Below are 16,966 nucleotides of genomic sequence, written 5' to 3' on the forward strand. Positions count from 1 at the left end.
TCCGTCTTTACTATTGGGCCTCCCAGCTTGTGGTGATCAACCACTGGATACACGGTTCACCTTTGAATCCGGCCTTCCTATTGGATAGAGATCTAACAGGACGGGAGGGTTACCTGGGGGCCCTATATACTAAACCCACTAAAACTAGATACGTTGGGCCTATGGCTCATACGGTAGATGTTTGGTACAGAGCCAATAGAAGGTTGGGATGGGCTGACAAACTTACCAAAGCCTCGCCTTTGTGGTCCACACAACATCTGGGCTCCCTTTGCTTCTCCCAGGGCTTTGACAGATGGGACGCGATTGGGATTTCTGAGGTTGGAGACCTTGTTCACAAGGGTAAATTGCTGACCTTTAGTGACCTACAAGCTAAATATGCCCTCGCATCCACTGAGTTCTTTAGGTACCTGCAAATCACGCACGCTCTTCAGGTCGCTTTTCCAGACTTCGCTTCCATACCTGATACCTCCCCTTTAGAGGATAGGCTGTTGTCGGAACCTCTTCCTGAAAAGGCCATCTCCCTTACCTATCGTAAGCTCTGCAATAACCTCCCCAATTCCTTCCTGTCATTAAGGACCAAATGGGAGGCAGACCTGGGTCCCCTAGATGAAGAGGATTGGCGATCGGCGCTAATGTCCCCGAGGGAATCAGCTATATGTCACAGCAGCGCTGAGTAAAACGAGCAGCTCTCTGGGCAAACCGCTCTCCACATCGCCTAGGGAAATGTGTCCTCAACATTTGGGGGCCGAACGACCTAAATGCTCCGGAGCTACAATGGGCGGCGCTGGGGTTTCTGTTGATCAAACGCTCCATAGCGATGGGATGGGGCTCCCCAGACAGACCGCTGGTGGTGGGCTGGGTAGCTGCAATGGACCAATGCATGATAGCTGAGAAGACTGTGTATAAAGTAAGGGGTTGCCCCAAGGTATGGGACAAGAAATGGGGACACTGGAACACATACCGTGGTGAACTGTGTGATTCTCCAACGGCGGAACTGGCGATGCCCCGTGGGGGATCCAGGGGCGGGTATGTAAGCTAAAGGGTATGGGAGTGTCTTCACTGTGAACTGCCTATGCCTTTTTATTAAACAGATGATGTTCCTTTAACTGTGTCTTATACCAACGGGCATAGGGCGATGCTGCACCACTAGTTAGAGCTGGACCCTTAAGTTGGACTATATGCTATTTTGACTCTCTCTGCTGGATTTATCTGTTTGAGTATTGTTTCTGTTTAAAACAAAAATCAGTGGTGCGACTGCCCTATCTGTGTCCAATACAGGTATTGACTTGCTTTCACTATGGTTTTGCTATACTGAGATGCCGTCCGACCTCAGGGTTGTGGACCGAAAGGCTGTGTATTATAACTTGACCTGATTATTGCTCTTCACCTTTTGCCTGCATGTACGCAGATGTGATTGTATCATTTGTTTTCTTGACGAAATGCCACAATAAAAAGAATTAAAAAAAAAAAATTAAAAAGGGGGAGGTTCAAGATCTTCTTCTGAGCATCCAGCTTGAGGCCCGTAAGGCGGGGCCACGCCGAACGCCGTGAGCAGATTCCATGGGAGTAGCCATGGGCCGCGAGGTCAGAAGCATCTGCTGCGGCACTAATGACCTGGTTGGCTACGAGCCCTCCCTCCTGTAGGATTTCGACGAAGTCCTGTCGGTCTTCCTTAGGAAGCTTCTCTGTGAAGCGAGTGAGGGAGTCCTAGAGGGACATATCGTACCTCCCGAGTAGAGCAGAGGCACTGGCCACCTTCGTATATGAAGCAGAGGTGTTGCATACCTTCCTGCCAAACGAATCCATAAGTTTGCTGTCCTTCTCTGGGGGTACTGAGGATGAGGTGGAGGCCGAATGAGACTTCATGGCAGCCGCCACGATAACAGTCAGCTGGTGGATCCGATCTGAGGAACAAGGGGTCCTCTGCGGGAGCCTTGTACTTCTTGGCAAGTCTTGATGGAACATAACCTACCAGGCGACTGCACAACCACCGTGACCTGTTCCCTCAACGGCGAAGCTTCGACCTCGAAGATGATTGTGTGACCAATGGCGTCGAGCGAGGCCTTGATGCTCTCGACGTCGATCGTCCACAGCGTGGTGACCTCAACTGCGATCTTCGGCGTCGAGTCGGGGACCTCGACGTCGATCTTCCTCGGCGTCGGGTCGACGGCAAACCTCCATGGTGTTGTGTCGACGACGACCGTCGTGTCGACAACCTTCTTCGACGTCGTGTCGACGGGGACCCTTCCTGGCGTCGCCTAGACATCGACCTCCTCGACGTCAAATGATGGGATCTTGAAGACCCTCTCGACGGCGGCACGCCAGCAGGCGGCAATCTGGAAGCCGTCATAACTCTCGACGCTGACCCCCTCAAGGGCGGCGGAGAGTGTCTCGACGTGATGGAGACTTGGACATGCCAGCAGCCACAGACTTCGACCCTGAAGTGTGGCGTCGAGACGCCAACTTACTTGGCTGTGGCGGATACTCTCGACGTCGCGATGGTGATCCAGAAGAGCGTCTGGGCCTCTTCGACGTCGACGGTGATCTTCGTCTTCCCTTCCTCTTTCTGGAGGCAGGAGATGCGGAACGTTGCCGTTTTTGGCCATGCTTGCTTGAAGAAGACGTCCTGGGGCTACCCTGGCCACCCACCTGATGACTTTTGTCTTTCTCCAACATGGCATGAAGTCTGATACGTTCTCTGTCTCGAAGAGTCCGCTTAGAGAACTTCTGACAGTGGTAGCACTGGTCAGGGTTGTGTGCAGATGGAAGGCACACAATGCACACAGAGTGTGGGTCAGCCAGTTCCATCTTCTTGTCCCAAGGACATTTCCGGAATAAAGCAGGCATTCTGACAGGAAATTCTAGTGGAATACCACACAAAACCAAAGCAGAAGCCTTAATAAACCAGAAGATATCGGATTTTCTGAAAAAATTCTGTCAAATTAAAAAATTTTGTAAAAAAACTGAAGAGCTCAAGCTCCAGGATCCTCACAGAAGGAGCCGGAAAAAAGAACTGACCCAACTGCCACCTGTGCGCATCATGAGAGCAGGGGGGTCGCCTTTAGGTTTTAAAGGCACGGTACCCCTATTTTAATGCCTTAAAGGGAAGGTGTTGGTCTTTCTTTGTTTCTTTATACTCTACTGCAGCCTACTGGCAAATGCCTGCAATTACAGGCTTCCTATGGCAATAAAGCATTGTTGTATGCAAATGTTTACTGCTCTCTTGCTTCCTTAGGGGTTGGGAGAGTACTACTGTGTGTATGCTAATTCATGTAATTTTGAGGCAGATTTGCCAGTTGGGAAATGTTTTAGGCTGCAAATATATGTTTTCAAATATATATACATATATATATTTATATGTATTTTCTATATGCTCCGTGATCCAGCACATGGGCAGGGATTATTCATAGATTATGACTATTGATGAGTATCTCATGGATGAGAACTACTCTTTCTCCCAGCTAACAAATCTTTTGTGGCTTGCTTCTCTGTGGAAGTAGCAGGAATGGCCAGATGGTGTGAGATAGGGCCCTGTGAAATATGTCTTTACTAGGAAATGTTGGTTCTTGTGAAGATGGATCATTGTGAGTGGGGTGTGTTGTTGATGACTATATACAAGGGAGACATGCGGGCCCTGTGAAATATGTCTTTACTAGGAAATGTTGGTTCTTGTGAAGATGGATCATTGTGAGTGGGGTGTGTTGTTGATGACTATATACAAGGGAGACATGCGGTGTGCAAGACGGGTCTGGCTTTAGTAGCGTTTTAACTAAAGTGGTGAGACTTTCTATCATGATTTTCATTTTACCATTTTCTGCTCTACGTGTATTTAAAATAAGATAAGTATCCAAGTGTTCTAGTTTATTTTCTGTGCTAGTCTTCATGGTGTCACGCGCCAGGTCAGGGGATGATAGCACAGGCTCATTATTGTTGCGATCATCGCTGAGGTCCTGAAGGAGTGAAAATCTATTTGCGCAATGGATTACTGGTTCTTAATGAAGGGTACTTGAGCCAGTACTAACAATGGCAGGGGGAGAGTGTGGTATGTCCTTAGGAATTGGTGCTGGCTTTTTGGGTTCTGTGGGAAACCTCTTTGGGAGTTGATTTTGAAACATAGTCGGAATAACTGGGGGGCAGTTTGACCTAGGACTTAGGAGGCGCTTATCGGCTAAATCACCAGAGGGGCCGGACGCAGTCTGATTACCCTCTAAAGTAACCTCACACTCATTGATTAAGGGTCTTTCCGGTCAAGAATGCAATTGCTGCCCAGATGTTTGAGTGTCTTCCTGGCCCTCTTCCCTTTTGCTGCTCGAGTTCCCTCACTTCCTTCCACGCCTTCCATGGTTTTCCTTTTCCCCATGATGCGCCGTCAGACAACAAAGACCGAGATTGGTCAAAATACTATTGATAAGTGAGCCTGTGTCCTTCGGCAACAGGGCACAAGAGATCTTGGCAAGGCAAAATGAAATGCGTAAGAAGGCCCCGACAGTCACAATTGAGTGCAAAGTCAACAAATTCAGCAAGAAAGTCCCACACGATGGCCCAATACTGGCAGAAAGATGTAAAGAAGAATAGGGCACAAGAGATCTTGGCAAGGCAAAATGAGTAAGAAGGCCCCGACAGTCAATTGAGTGCAAAGTCAACAAATTCAGCAAGAAAGTCCCACACGATGGCCCAATACTGGCAGAAAGATGTAAAGAAGAATGAAACAAAACACACAGTACCTCACAGAGCGACTTTCAGTGACCAGCACAATCCTGGATGCAAGGACAAAGAGGGTGGCCCTGCCCTGCCTCTTCCTGGCAATGACGGGTAAACACGGGCCCGCCCTTGGCCCAGGCTTTGCCCGGGTGCATCCCACGCAGCTGGAGTGCAAAGCGCCTTAAGAGGCATGGACAAGGTGTAGGGGTTTCTAGGGCTTGCAGTCCCCAATATTGCAGGAGTAGTGGTGTCACCCGTGATGGCTACCTCTTCACAGGAGCAGTCCGGCAGCTGATGGCAGTAGAGCGTTGGGGCAAGCAAGCAGTGCTTCGCCCGTGAAGGGCAGTTTCCCCTGGTAGCGGCAAGAAGTTTTCGTATCCCCACCAAGCACATAACAAATGCTTGCATGGCAGCAGCTCACAATTCATGAAGTCTCTCTCTAAGTCCCTTTGCAACAATCCACAACATTGTACGGCAGTCACAGGTGACTAACTAAATTCCTATAATTGTTACATAGCACGTTCTTTCGATGGAGGCTACAAGTGTTTTCCTTAGGTGGGTGTCACATTGCTTTTCCATGCCTTAAGATTTTCTGCTCTAACAATACAGAATGTGTTGTGTTTAAATGATGACCGTAAACTGGATTTATAGTCTACGCACAATTGTCAGTGCTACAACAACTCATGAGATCCAACATCTATGACAAACACTGCCCTTATTAAGAGTGTATAACTTTTCCTGTGCACTCCAGATCACCATAAAAGGCAGACATGCCATAGTTACAAAATGTTTACTCTGCAGAAAGATTGCAAAAGTTTGTAAACATTATTATTCCGATCTTATGGAGACATTTTAATAAGCGGACTATACGGTGTAGGAGTTTTTCGAAGTCCATTTTGGTTTGTTCATTATCTAATCGGGTCATACATAAGGATCTCATAAGAAATTATAACCGCAAAATATCATTCAGCATACTTATTAAGCAGTTATCACATTGCATGCCCACAGCAACCGGCTATAACAGACACACACTTAAGCTAATTCTTCTCATAAAAGCCTAAGTTAAAAGTGTTTGGTTTTATTTCACAATAATATACAGTATTCAAGCATGATCTGGACAAATCAATTACAATCTTTTAAACCAAAGAGTTTATTTATGGTTTTCCCAAATGACTTGATAACATACACATCCAAATACTGCATTTTAATGGGAACAATAGTTTGATAACCTGCTTCGACAACCCACCTCCCTCAGCATCAACAAATGCTAAAGATTGAACGGTACTAAAATGACTTGACTGTTAATCTGAGCAACATGAGACACATGAGACACATACTACACGAGTATGAGCACGAAGAGAAAATAAGGAAACACCTGAAATGGATACAATTCACCACAATTACCAGAAAAATAAAACAGGAATATAAAAAAAAATACCAACTATTAGATGTAAAAGACATCGATTTGAAATATTAAGCCTTCAAAGCAGTCCCAATCAATAAAGTTGCACGTATCTTTTTCATGAATCTACTGTTTTTTTTCTTTCTGAGAGTTAACTCACCAGGTTCCAGATCCAGTTGACAAAGATATTGTGAAGTGTTCAAAGTAACAACCACTACTCTGTGCCGTACAAGGTCTTCTTTCTGTGGCATCTGAAACGTGGAATATGTGCTTGAAATCAGACAGTACTGATGCACGACTGGGTGTACAGTCTTCACCCATCGATTTCTGAAATATACCCTGCAAGACAATACAATAAACATGCTTAACTACAAAATAATAGCTTCAATAAAACCAGAAGCCATTTTGGTGTGTAATCGCATTTTTTCAATTTTTGACTTTTTTTTGTTCAAATCCAAACTACAGTTTATCAACGTTCATTATATGGAGAATTTAAAATTAAGTGAAAGGTATGGAAATGTAAATGTGTGCCAATCTTCATCCTCAAGGATGGTAGGGAACATTCCAGATTCCTTTATCCCACCCTGCTTTGTTCAGCATTCTCCTGATGCACATTTCCATTCAAGTTTCCATCTGCTCAACTGCAAAAAAATCAGGCTGCATGCCTCTTGAAGAGAATTATGTGGATTTGCTTATAATCCATGTACATCACATCCAACAACTTGATCATGAAAACAAAAATGTTCTTTCTAGATAAAAATTAATTTTTATTAGTTTTCTTGGAAAGTAACCATATGATAAACATGAATACTCTGCTGTTCATCCATTGGAGGCATGAAAACAGTGGGCAATACCTACCTTTAGGCAGTAATCTGCAAAATATGCTCAAAACAATGCAATAAGTATATAGGACAATGGATCTGTAGTCATGCAAGGTAAATAATGCAGAGGAAAAAAAGAAGCCCCAGAGCGAAATAACAGAAAATTAACGAGTGACTAATTTTCATTGACGCTTTTTCGGGTAGAGAGTATCTAACTGTAGATTATTCACCTTGACATATATCCCAGGCATTAAAATGGATTCGGAAAAATTTGAGAAGCACCTCTTCACGCAAGTAGGATGCGTGAACGTGCTCCGCGTCCAAAGTGGGGTCCATATAAGTGCCACTCTAGCACGCAGACTATTCCATTACCAAAAACACAGAGCCACGTAAAAAACAGTGTTATGAACAATGTGAAGTTTCTTATAGGATCTTAGGATGAACAGCTCAGTTTGCAGATCAGGGAGGATGGGCACATCGGTGAGAAATCTGCAATTAGCTAGTCTCTACCAGAATAGGCATTTCCAAAGGTAAGGAACTTGTCCTTCTGATAGAGACTTTGTAAGTAAATGGGGTGTATTATATGCTGTGATAGTGCAACCTCACAGTGAAATACACTTACTAACCCCGAGGACCAGTAGGTTTTGTTTGCAAAACCCTTAGCGGAACCCTAGGTAGCTGTGGCTATGAGAGGTCAGGCTTACATAAAGGAGCAAGTGTTAAGCATTTGAACAGCACCAAAACAATTGAGGAAGAAGTACACAAGACACCAAAGAAATCCGACACCTTTTTATAGTTTTGACACCTAAATGGAAAAGAATCACCAGAGGGTTCTGGAATTATGTAATGTACAAGGTACAGTAAATATGCAATTTTTACCTAACTGAAAACAAGCACTGGCAAATTCAACGAATTTGACACTGGATATTATCCATCATCAGTAGAGATAATAACGAAATTCATCTGGGGTTGCTGAGAAAGCTGCCACAATCCTCCCAGGTCTCCGTCCTACTCCCTGGTGCACAGGTGCATCTCCAAGAGCTCGTCAGCTCGGTGGCTCAAGGGAGCCTTTTTAAACAGAAGGGGGTGGGAGCACACTGCTTCACCTCCCAGAGAGAGGTATGAGACCTGAGAGGATTGTGGCAGCTTTCTCATTAACACCAGATGAATTTTGTTTTTTATCTCTAGTGATGAAGGAAAATATCCAGAAACACATGTCTAGAGATTCACAGCACTAACCTGCACCAACCTTGGTGAACCACTTCAGCAAAAAATCAAGTAAGCATTCAAGGTGAACTGCATTCACCCTAATGCTAAGGGGTGAACTGGCTGTGAGGTGAAGCAGTGTGCTCCCATCCCCCTGTTGTTTGAAAAGGCTCCCTTGAGCCATTGAGCTGACGAGCTTTTGGAGGCGCACCTGTGTGCCAGAGAGGTAGTGAGACCTGAGAGGACTGTGGCAGCTTTCTCAGCAACCCCGGATGCATTTTGTTTTTATCTCTACTGATGAAGGATAATATCCAGAAACACATGTCTAGTGTAAGAAAGTGCCCTATTTTTGCATGGTTGCCCTCACTTTTTTGCTGAATTGTTGATTTACTTTGACTGAGTGTGCCATGGGCTCCTGCCAAACAGGTACCCAGGGCCTATGCGCTTTCCCTAAAATTGCATTAACAACAAAACCCAATTGGCACTCTCTGCCAACAGGTCAGCCCCATGTAAATGGTACCACAGGTACCCAGGGCACTGTGACCTGGGAAGACCTCTAAGGGTTGCAGCCCTTATTGTGCCACCCTTAGAGGCCCTGTACCTTTACACACACACACTGCCTTTGCAGGCAGCGTGTTTTGGTGCAGAAAAAGGTGAAGAGTCGACATGGCACACATCCTGGTGTGCCACGCCTACAACTCACTGCCCTGGCATAGATCAGCCACCCCTCGATGTGGGTGCACTAAACCAGTGATGAGGGTACAGGTGCATGAGCCCTGTACCCCTACAGTGTCTAAGCCAATTCTTAGCAGGAAACTCGGGCACCACCTTGCGCACTCTCCTGTCGCACTGCTGTATGGGAAACTTCCCTCTTATTAATCACTTGCTGTTCACTTATCCATTTTCACAATTTTATAAACATATTCAGACCCAAAATTTACAATTTCTTTGTGAAGCTCCATAAAGCACTGCTGAGACAGCGAAGTTCCCTCCTGTTTCTTTATTTAATTTTTTCATATCTCCACTGAGTGCTCAAAAGGCTTTTCACAGTAACACGTTAAAATAAAGGTCAAGATAGAAACTTACAGCAAAAATGACTCCTTGCTTATGCCCAATGCATTTCGAGCCTGACCGGCTCTTCGTCAGGGGTCTCTTTAATGAAATGAGAAACACATCTCAGCCGCCCATTTACTGCTGACAAAAATTATAAAACAAAACATAACCCTCCTATTAACCGCATGCGCGCTAGCGGGTTTTCCCGCTGCGCGCTACATATTTGAAAAACCCGCGTTACATGACAAAGCCAGCTCGTCATGCGCGTAGCGCAGGTAACGCCCATGACGAGCTGGCTTTGTCATCAGCGCTGAAGGGGTTAAATCTACCCTCGTTCTCCCACAACTCCTATTTCTAATGTACTGAAACACACATCCTCCGAGAACCAAACAAATCCTTATCCCTCCCACACCTCAAACCCCTAGTACACTCTCATGATTAACACACTCATTACTAAAATTAACATTAAAATGTGACCAATATATTGTGCTACCCTCAGCTCATGCCATCGCTCAGTCCCTCAATTTAACTCCTAATACTCCCTTGCTTAAACCAACTGTCCCGTTTCCCTTTAACTTCAAACTTATCAGAAATACCTAGTGCGAGTCGCTGCCTGCCGCCTGACCTCTTCATGCTTCTCTCTCTTTCCTGGTAGCGTTATCAATTCTCGTTAAAAGTCAGCCGTTGAATATGTTTATAAAATTGTGAAAATGGATAAGTGAACAGCAAGTGATTAATATGAGGGAAGTTTCCCATACAGCAGTGCGACAGGAGGGTGCGCAAGGTGGTGCCAGAGTTTCTTGCTTTTGCATAAACTGTGACTGGGACGGTTCACAGGGCCTGGTCGCACACACTCGCAGATGAAAACTGTTTGAATAATGGTAATATAAGAATAAACGACAAGGGAAGGAGTGCATTCCTATTAAGCAATCATTTTTCTAAACCAATTCTTAGACTTTGTAAGTGCAGTAATGCCATTAAGAGTATATGGTGCTAGGAGTTTGTCATTACAAACTCTACAGTACCATAATGGCTTTACTGAAAACTGAGAAGTTTCATATCAAACTTTTCAGCACACTGGGCAGCGTAGCTTGGCGGTGCAACATGGCGGACGCACCTTAGCAAGGCTCCTGTAGTCTGACAAAAATCCTACATTAATCCTGCTTTATCAGCTCATCCCGCACGAATTAGAGACTCAGCGAATTCCCGGGACACCGTACTGTTGCATATTAAGGGTTCCGGTGGGCACAAAACCAACACCCAATGGCGTGGTGTGGCTATATAGTGCGCGGTACTGGCGCAGCAGACCAGACGCGCCGCTGAGGAGCCTATCCAGAGACCCACCAGACGGAGGACTGCGGGGGTGGTGATGCCGATGGGGGCAGCGGCTTCGGGTGTGGAGCTAGTGGCCCCTGGCTTCTACCCTACCAGAGTCTTGGCAGCTGGACCGGGTCGCAGCGTGAGAGTGGGCATCGGCCGCTCGGATCATCTGGGACCCGCAGCGCGAGGTCGCGCTCCCAGGCCCCCCGGTTAGAACCACGGGTGGTGGAAGTGCGGACAGCCTTGGGGACGGAGCGGTGGTTGTCAGGATACTCTGTGCCCGGCTGGGCGGGGAGAATGATGCTGTGTGGAGGCGGCAGCGGGTTAGGGCCTACCGCGGGGCTCTGAAGTAACTTTGAAGACCATTTCATGCTGCCGCGTAGATGGAGTTGTGCCGCTTGAGGGACTGAGGAGGGGTGAGTGTTGGAGGTGCTCCCCCTGAATGTCACAAGGGGGTTAACGAGCCCGACAAATCCTGAGGCCCTGTGTCACGTGACCCAGTCGAGGCCTTGTTGGCCAGATCGGTTCGCGGCGTGCACGTCTCCCACACTCCCTAATCGTGGATGCTCTTGGGGCTGCCGGGATTGAGAGGATCCCCAGCAGAATACCAGGCGCACAGACAGCAGAGCTACCTAATTGGATGCCGATAGGGAGCCAGAGACAGATACCCGCTCCTCCCTGGGGGTGTCCATTGGCACCTTGCGGCAGCCTTCAGCAGCCTACCTTCTGGGTACATGCAGGTCTGGGGCTGGGAGTCGGTGCCTGCTAGGGGAGGTGGGGCGTCCAGCTCACAGAGGCAGTTGAACTAGGTTTGATGCGGCTTGTGGGCGCGGTGTTATCCCTTGGCCGCCCCCACCCTCCCCGAAGGCCCATCAATGAGAGTAACCGGTGATATTGACCTGTATAAATTGTGGAATATTTGAGCATATTTGGCTCTGCATCCAGACAACCTCCCTTCTCATAACCACACAATATGGCCAAAGATAAGCCACCTGGCACGTCATCGAAGCAAAGCACGATGGATAAGCATACTGGAGCGATGGCCCAGACGCCGGCTCTGGGTGACCAGGAGGCAGCCATGCCGGATAATGCAGCGCTGCTGGCAGCCATTTTGCAGCCCCGGGAAATGCTTTAAGCCAGGATTGGCCCCGTAGGCTCCAAAGTTAAGTTGCTCCGACAAGCCCTCAGAAATGCGGTGCAATGTATCCCAAAATCAAAATCCCAGATCTCAACGGTGGAGAACACAGTAAATACACTGCAGAAAAAAAGTATCCACCTTGAAGACACTTATGAAGGGCCTGGCGACGCAGTTGGAGGATGTTATGTTATGTTATATTTCATTTGCACAGCGCGTAGCTACTAAAAGTGTCCCGCCGCTAACTCCAGAAAGATAAATTAATCCACACTCCGAGCCAAGCTTAAAAGAGTAGCATTTTTAATTTTTTTTTAAAAAGCAATGGGTCATGGACACTCCTAAGAGCCAGCGGTAACAGGTTCCAGCTTTGCGGACAAAGGAGTTACCGCCGTGCCTATGGCGATTGAACCGAGGATTCTGCATTAAAAGCCGATCAGATGAGCGAAGATGTCGAGAAGGTTTATAAAAGACGCATCTCTTTTGCAAATAGATCGGGCCTAGCCTATAAAGAGCGCGATGAACAATGGCAAGCTTTTTAAATTTAATGCGGGACTCCACAGGAAGCCAATGCAGGGTACATAGATGGATTCGAACACTCTGTTTCAAAGGCAAACCCAGTAGAGTCTAGCGGCCGCATTTTGGACCACTTGCAGTTTCCTAGTCAGATAAGCAGGGCTGCCAATCAAGAGGGCATTGGCGTAGTCTAAGCGGGATAAACTCAGCGCCCAGACCACAGTCTCCTTAGCGCTGACTGGCAAAAAAGGAAGACTTTTTTTCAAGTTTTAAGGGGACCAAAACATGTCCCTGTCAACTTTTTTATCTGAGTTGAAAAATTCAGGTCTTTATCGAACCAAACCCCGAGATTTTTTGCCAAACTCCTGCTCGCAGTAGGGCGGGGAAAATCTGAAGGCCGTAGCCTATCCCTAAAATCCACTGGGAGTGAGCCAAACAGGAGTACTTCAGATTTTTCTTCATTGCACTTCAACTGTGCTCGTGCCAACCAGTGGAACACCAAGGCTAGTCAATGCTGCGCAACCTCCACCGAGTCTTCTCCCCTCTTCCAAGAGAACAGAAGTTGTGTGTCATCCCGCATAGGCCATCACCCTAGCCCCCAGAGACTCCGCCAGGTAAACCAGCGGAGTCACATAGATTTTAAAAAGAAGAGGGCTAAGGGATGACCCCTGCGGAACACCAGTAGGCAAATGCATCGGCGCCGAAGCACAGGTAGGAAGCCATACCTGCTGTGATCTGCCCTCCAAAAAAGATCGAATCCAACTCAGAGCCGAACCCGAGATACCAACATCCATTAGACGTTCCAAGAGTAAAGAATTGGGTACCGTGTTGAATGCCGCCGAGAGATCAAGCATAACTAAGGCCACTCTCCCACCGGCATCCAGGCACTCACGGATCGCCTCTATTACCTCCAAAGGCACGATCTCCGTGCTGTGAGCAGCACGGAACCCAGATTGCTCTGGGTGTAGCAGGCCAGCCACCTCTACAAAGTTGGTAAGCTGAGATGTCATGATCTTCTCACAGACTTTAGCCAAACTTGGCAGGAGCGAGATAGGCCGATAATTGGCAGGTGACAGCGGATCAAGGGACGGCTTCTTAAGGAGGGGCAGGATCAGTGCTTGCTTCCATGACAACGGAACCCTAGCCTAGCGAAGCGACTGATTAATCACTAAGTTGACCTCAGAATTAATTGTTTCCGCCACCTCCGCTAGGAGCCTGGCAGCACATGGGTCTTTAGGCGAGCCAGATTTAAGTGCTTTAAGAATTCTGAGTGAGGTAGTCAAATCCGCTGGACTAAATGTAGAAAAGGAGCCACCCCGCTCCCTCTCCTGTAATCCCAACGAAGCAGCCATAACTGTCTTGAGCCCATTCAAAAAAGATTGCTGGATACCGACTATTTTATCCTGAAAGAAATTAGCCAAGGTATTGCACCAGGTAACAGAGGAGGATATCACCGCCGCCCTGTACTATGGCAAATATTTCTTTGGAATTATTATTGGCCCGCTCAATAGGAGCTGAAAAGTAGCAAGCCTTGGCTAGGCCAATAGATGAATAGTAAAGCTTCTGTTTTACTCTAAGTGCCTGTTTGGCAATGGGACAATAGCCACTGGAACGCCAGGCTCTTTCAAGAACCTTGCAGGCGTGTTTCAGTGTTCTCAGCTCCGAGGTAAACCATGGCTTAGAGGGTGACTCTCTCCTGAGCTTACTGTGCACAGGGGTGGACAGAGCACTAACCGAGTCAGAGATCCAATCGGCAAAACTGGACACATTATCTTCCAAGCCTCCCAGAAGGAGAGGCAGCGCCGCGGCCAAGCGGCCGCTAAGTTGCCCTGCGTCCCAGTTTCCTAGCAGCGGGGATGCGGAGTGGCAGGCCCGCAGGAACAATCTCCGCTTCGTTAGTTCCCCATCCTAGACCAATATTAGCAAGGCTCCTTGACAACAAGGACAGAGATGTTATTTTGCAGCAAGCCAGATTAAAAGCAACTCTTACGTTTGCCTTTCAACATATTATGATTTTTCTGGACTATACCAAGTTGGTACAGCAGCTCAGACAATCATTTGTGGAGGTTAATGCGCGCCTTCGTGGCCATAAGATCCAATACTCCTTGCTGTTCCTGGCTCACCTGACAGTGGTCTACCAGTCACAGACACTTCTTCGAGACGCCTGAGGAGGTGATCCACTGGATGGACGAAGTTGTGAAATTCAAGCCTCATACTCCACCCAGATTTGACTCATCTGGGGGGCCTGGGCGTGGATCCCACAGAGCTGTTGGCAAGCAGCACCGCTGATCGCGCTCCAAGAAAAGATCCAGAACCCGCAGCAAGTCCCGTAGGCTACTGGAAGACGATAAGACGGAACCTGCAGCATCCTAACTGATACACCGCCGAGATTGCATAAAACCTCTCCAATTCGGATGACAAGAACTGGGCTACAAATGTACATATGTTCGTCAGCCATTAGACTTTGATATGCGCAGGGGACTCCTATTGGGCATCCATTGGCTAAATGCTGCTTCTACTCCCCATAACCAGATACTTCACACATGGTCTCCGGGTCGATCAGGTCACCTAGTTACGTGCATTTGTCCATATACCCCAATGTGAGACATGACATCTAGCTTGATGAGATCTGGAAGTTGTGAATTTTGGACCCTTAGCTGGAATATCCGTGGCCTCCTCAATAAGATTAAGCAGGTGCCGTGCGCAGATAGGCGAAACGCTAGAGAGTGGAAGTCCGATTTCTACAAGAGACTCATCTACTGAGCACTAAAATACACCATGCCTGGCAAGCTTTGGATTTGTTCAAACTTTTCATTCTGGGTTCACTAGGGACTCGGGAGGTGTAGCGATCCACTGCAGCGTTCCATTTGCCCACTGTAGGACGTGGTCTGACCCACAGGACAGATTCATAGTAATCACCGTAACATTATATGGGGAATTCCTTGTTCTAGGAAGTATATATGCTCCCCCCCTGCCTGGAACCTCGTGGAGCATTTGACAATGCTCTGGACCGAGATCCCACCTGGCCTTACGATAGTGGAAGGCGACAGGAATGATGTAATATGCCCAGTGGGAGACAGATGGGGCAGCACAAGGCTATTGACAGCGACCCTAGATTCAAAATTACTGCCCTTGAGTCAGGGGATGGGGTGGGTAGACTCTTGGAGGGAGCTACACCCCACAGAACACAATACGCGTGCTTCTCTGTGGTGCATGAGTCCTTCACCTGCATAGACTACATATTTATATGCGCAATGCAACGCAGACCCACAGATTAAAATCCGCTGAGATCCTGCCCCGGGGCCTGTCTAACCATTCGCCAGCATCTTTACAACTATGTCTAGACCCTGGCGCTCCCCATTCCGCTGGCAGCTCTCGCCATGGCTGCTGCAGGACGAGCAATATAGGCTACATATCCACACATCCATCACCGACTATTATTCATATAACACAGGCACGGTTGAATCCCATATAACTGTATGGGAATCTATGAAATCCACACTTAAGGGGGTCGACACTGCTTGTTGTGCTGCGAGGCATCGACAGTGCTGAGAGAAGCTATTGCAGACTAAAGCCTGGCTGATCAAAAAATACCAGTCTCAAATGATGAAACCATATCTCGCGGCTCTCAACACCGGGGTGGATAGTGGCTGCCTTCCACCAGACTGGAGACACGCGGAGATAAGTCGTTTTCTTAAAGCTGTGCCGGCCACCGGAACGTTACTCTTCATATCGCCCCATCTCTCTTACTCTTGGCTAAGGAAATTGCCAATCGCTTAGCTCCACATATTACCGACCTGATCCATCCCGAACGGGCCGGCTGTACGCCCAGTCGTGCCACACCGCATAATATTCGTTATGTGCACAATGCCACTGCTGCCGTGGAACGACTTGGGGGACCGGCTGCACAACTCCTCGCAGATATCGATAAGGCTTTTGATTTTCTCAGTTGGACCTACCTCTTTGCTTTACTCAGCCGCCTGAATATTGGCCCTCGCCTACTAACTATAATACGCCTTTTGTATACTGATATCACGGCATCGTGTGGCCGAATGCACGTCGGGAAGCTTCACTATTGAGCGGGGAACTCGTCAGGGATGTCCCATTTCCCCATATCTATTTGCGCTGGCCATGGAGCCGTTGGTGGCATGGGTGAGAATAGATGCTCAGATCTACGGCTTTGAATAGTCCCGGGTGGTTTCGGACCGTATAGCACTCAATGCGGATGATGTACTGTTTTTCCTCGTGCAGCCCAATGAACTGGCCAGCGCATGCTCAGAATTATGCAAATTTTAGGTGAAAATTCATGCCTCTATATGGATTGGGTTAAATCCTATCTGTGGCCCCTGCGCGGAGGTGGGGGGGGTGGGCTTGGGGGGCATGGGATGGGGATCAGCTGGGCAGATTGTCGCGGTGGTCCCCAACAGCTTCAAATATTTGGGGGTGTTCTTTTTGGCTTCTCAGTCCTATTCATGGGACAGGAATCTGGCCCCACTGTGGACACAGACAGGAGACCAGGTCAGCTTGTGGTCTCATTTACAAATGTCCCTGTTCGGCAGATCTGCCATATTTAAAATCAGCTTCAGAATCACCCGTACCCGATACAGCCGTCATAGTTCCAGCAACTAAATGCAATCCTTGCCTGGTTCCTTTGGAGGTGGGCGGCAATCAATCAATCAATCAATCAGGTCATTTGTAGAGCGCACTACTCACCCGTAGGGTCTCAAGGCGCTGGGAGGGGGGGGGGTGCCGCTACTGCTCGAACAGCCAGGTCTTGAGCTTCTTCCTGAAGGAGAGGTGGTCTTGGGTCAGGCG

General features: G+C 47.7%; 1 protein-coding gene across 4 annotated transcripts in view; it reads right to left on the reverse strand.

The window, feature by feature from the left end:
* HELZ (helicase with zinc finger) overlaps positions 1-16,966 on the reverse strand; it is a 1,775,655-nt gene that overhangs the window by 896,057 nt on the left and 862,632 nt on the right. For all 4 annotated transcript variants that reach the window (XM_078654323.1, XM_078654320.1, XM_078654322.1 and 1 more), the window contains exon 17: positions 6,264-6,442. In XM_078654323.1, the coding sequence (XP_078510449.1) occupies positions 6,264-6,442 (179 nt within the window). The remainder of the gene's footprint in view (positions 1-6,263; positions 6,443-16,966) is intronic.

This window comes from Lissotriton helveticus, chromosome 7, assembly GCF_964261635.1.
Source record: "Lissotriton helveticus chromosome 7, aLisHel1.1, whole genome shotgun sequence".
NCBI lineage: Eukaryota > Metazoa > Chordata > Amphibia > Caudata > Salamandridae > Lissotriton > Lissotriton helveticus.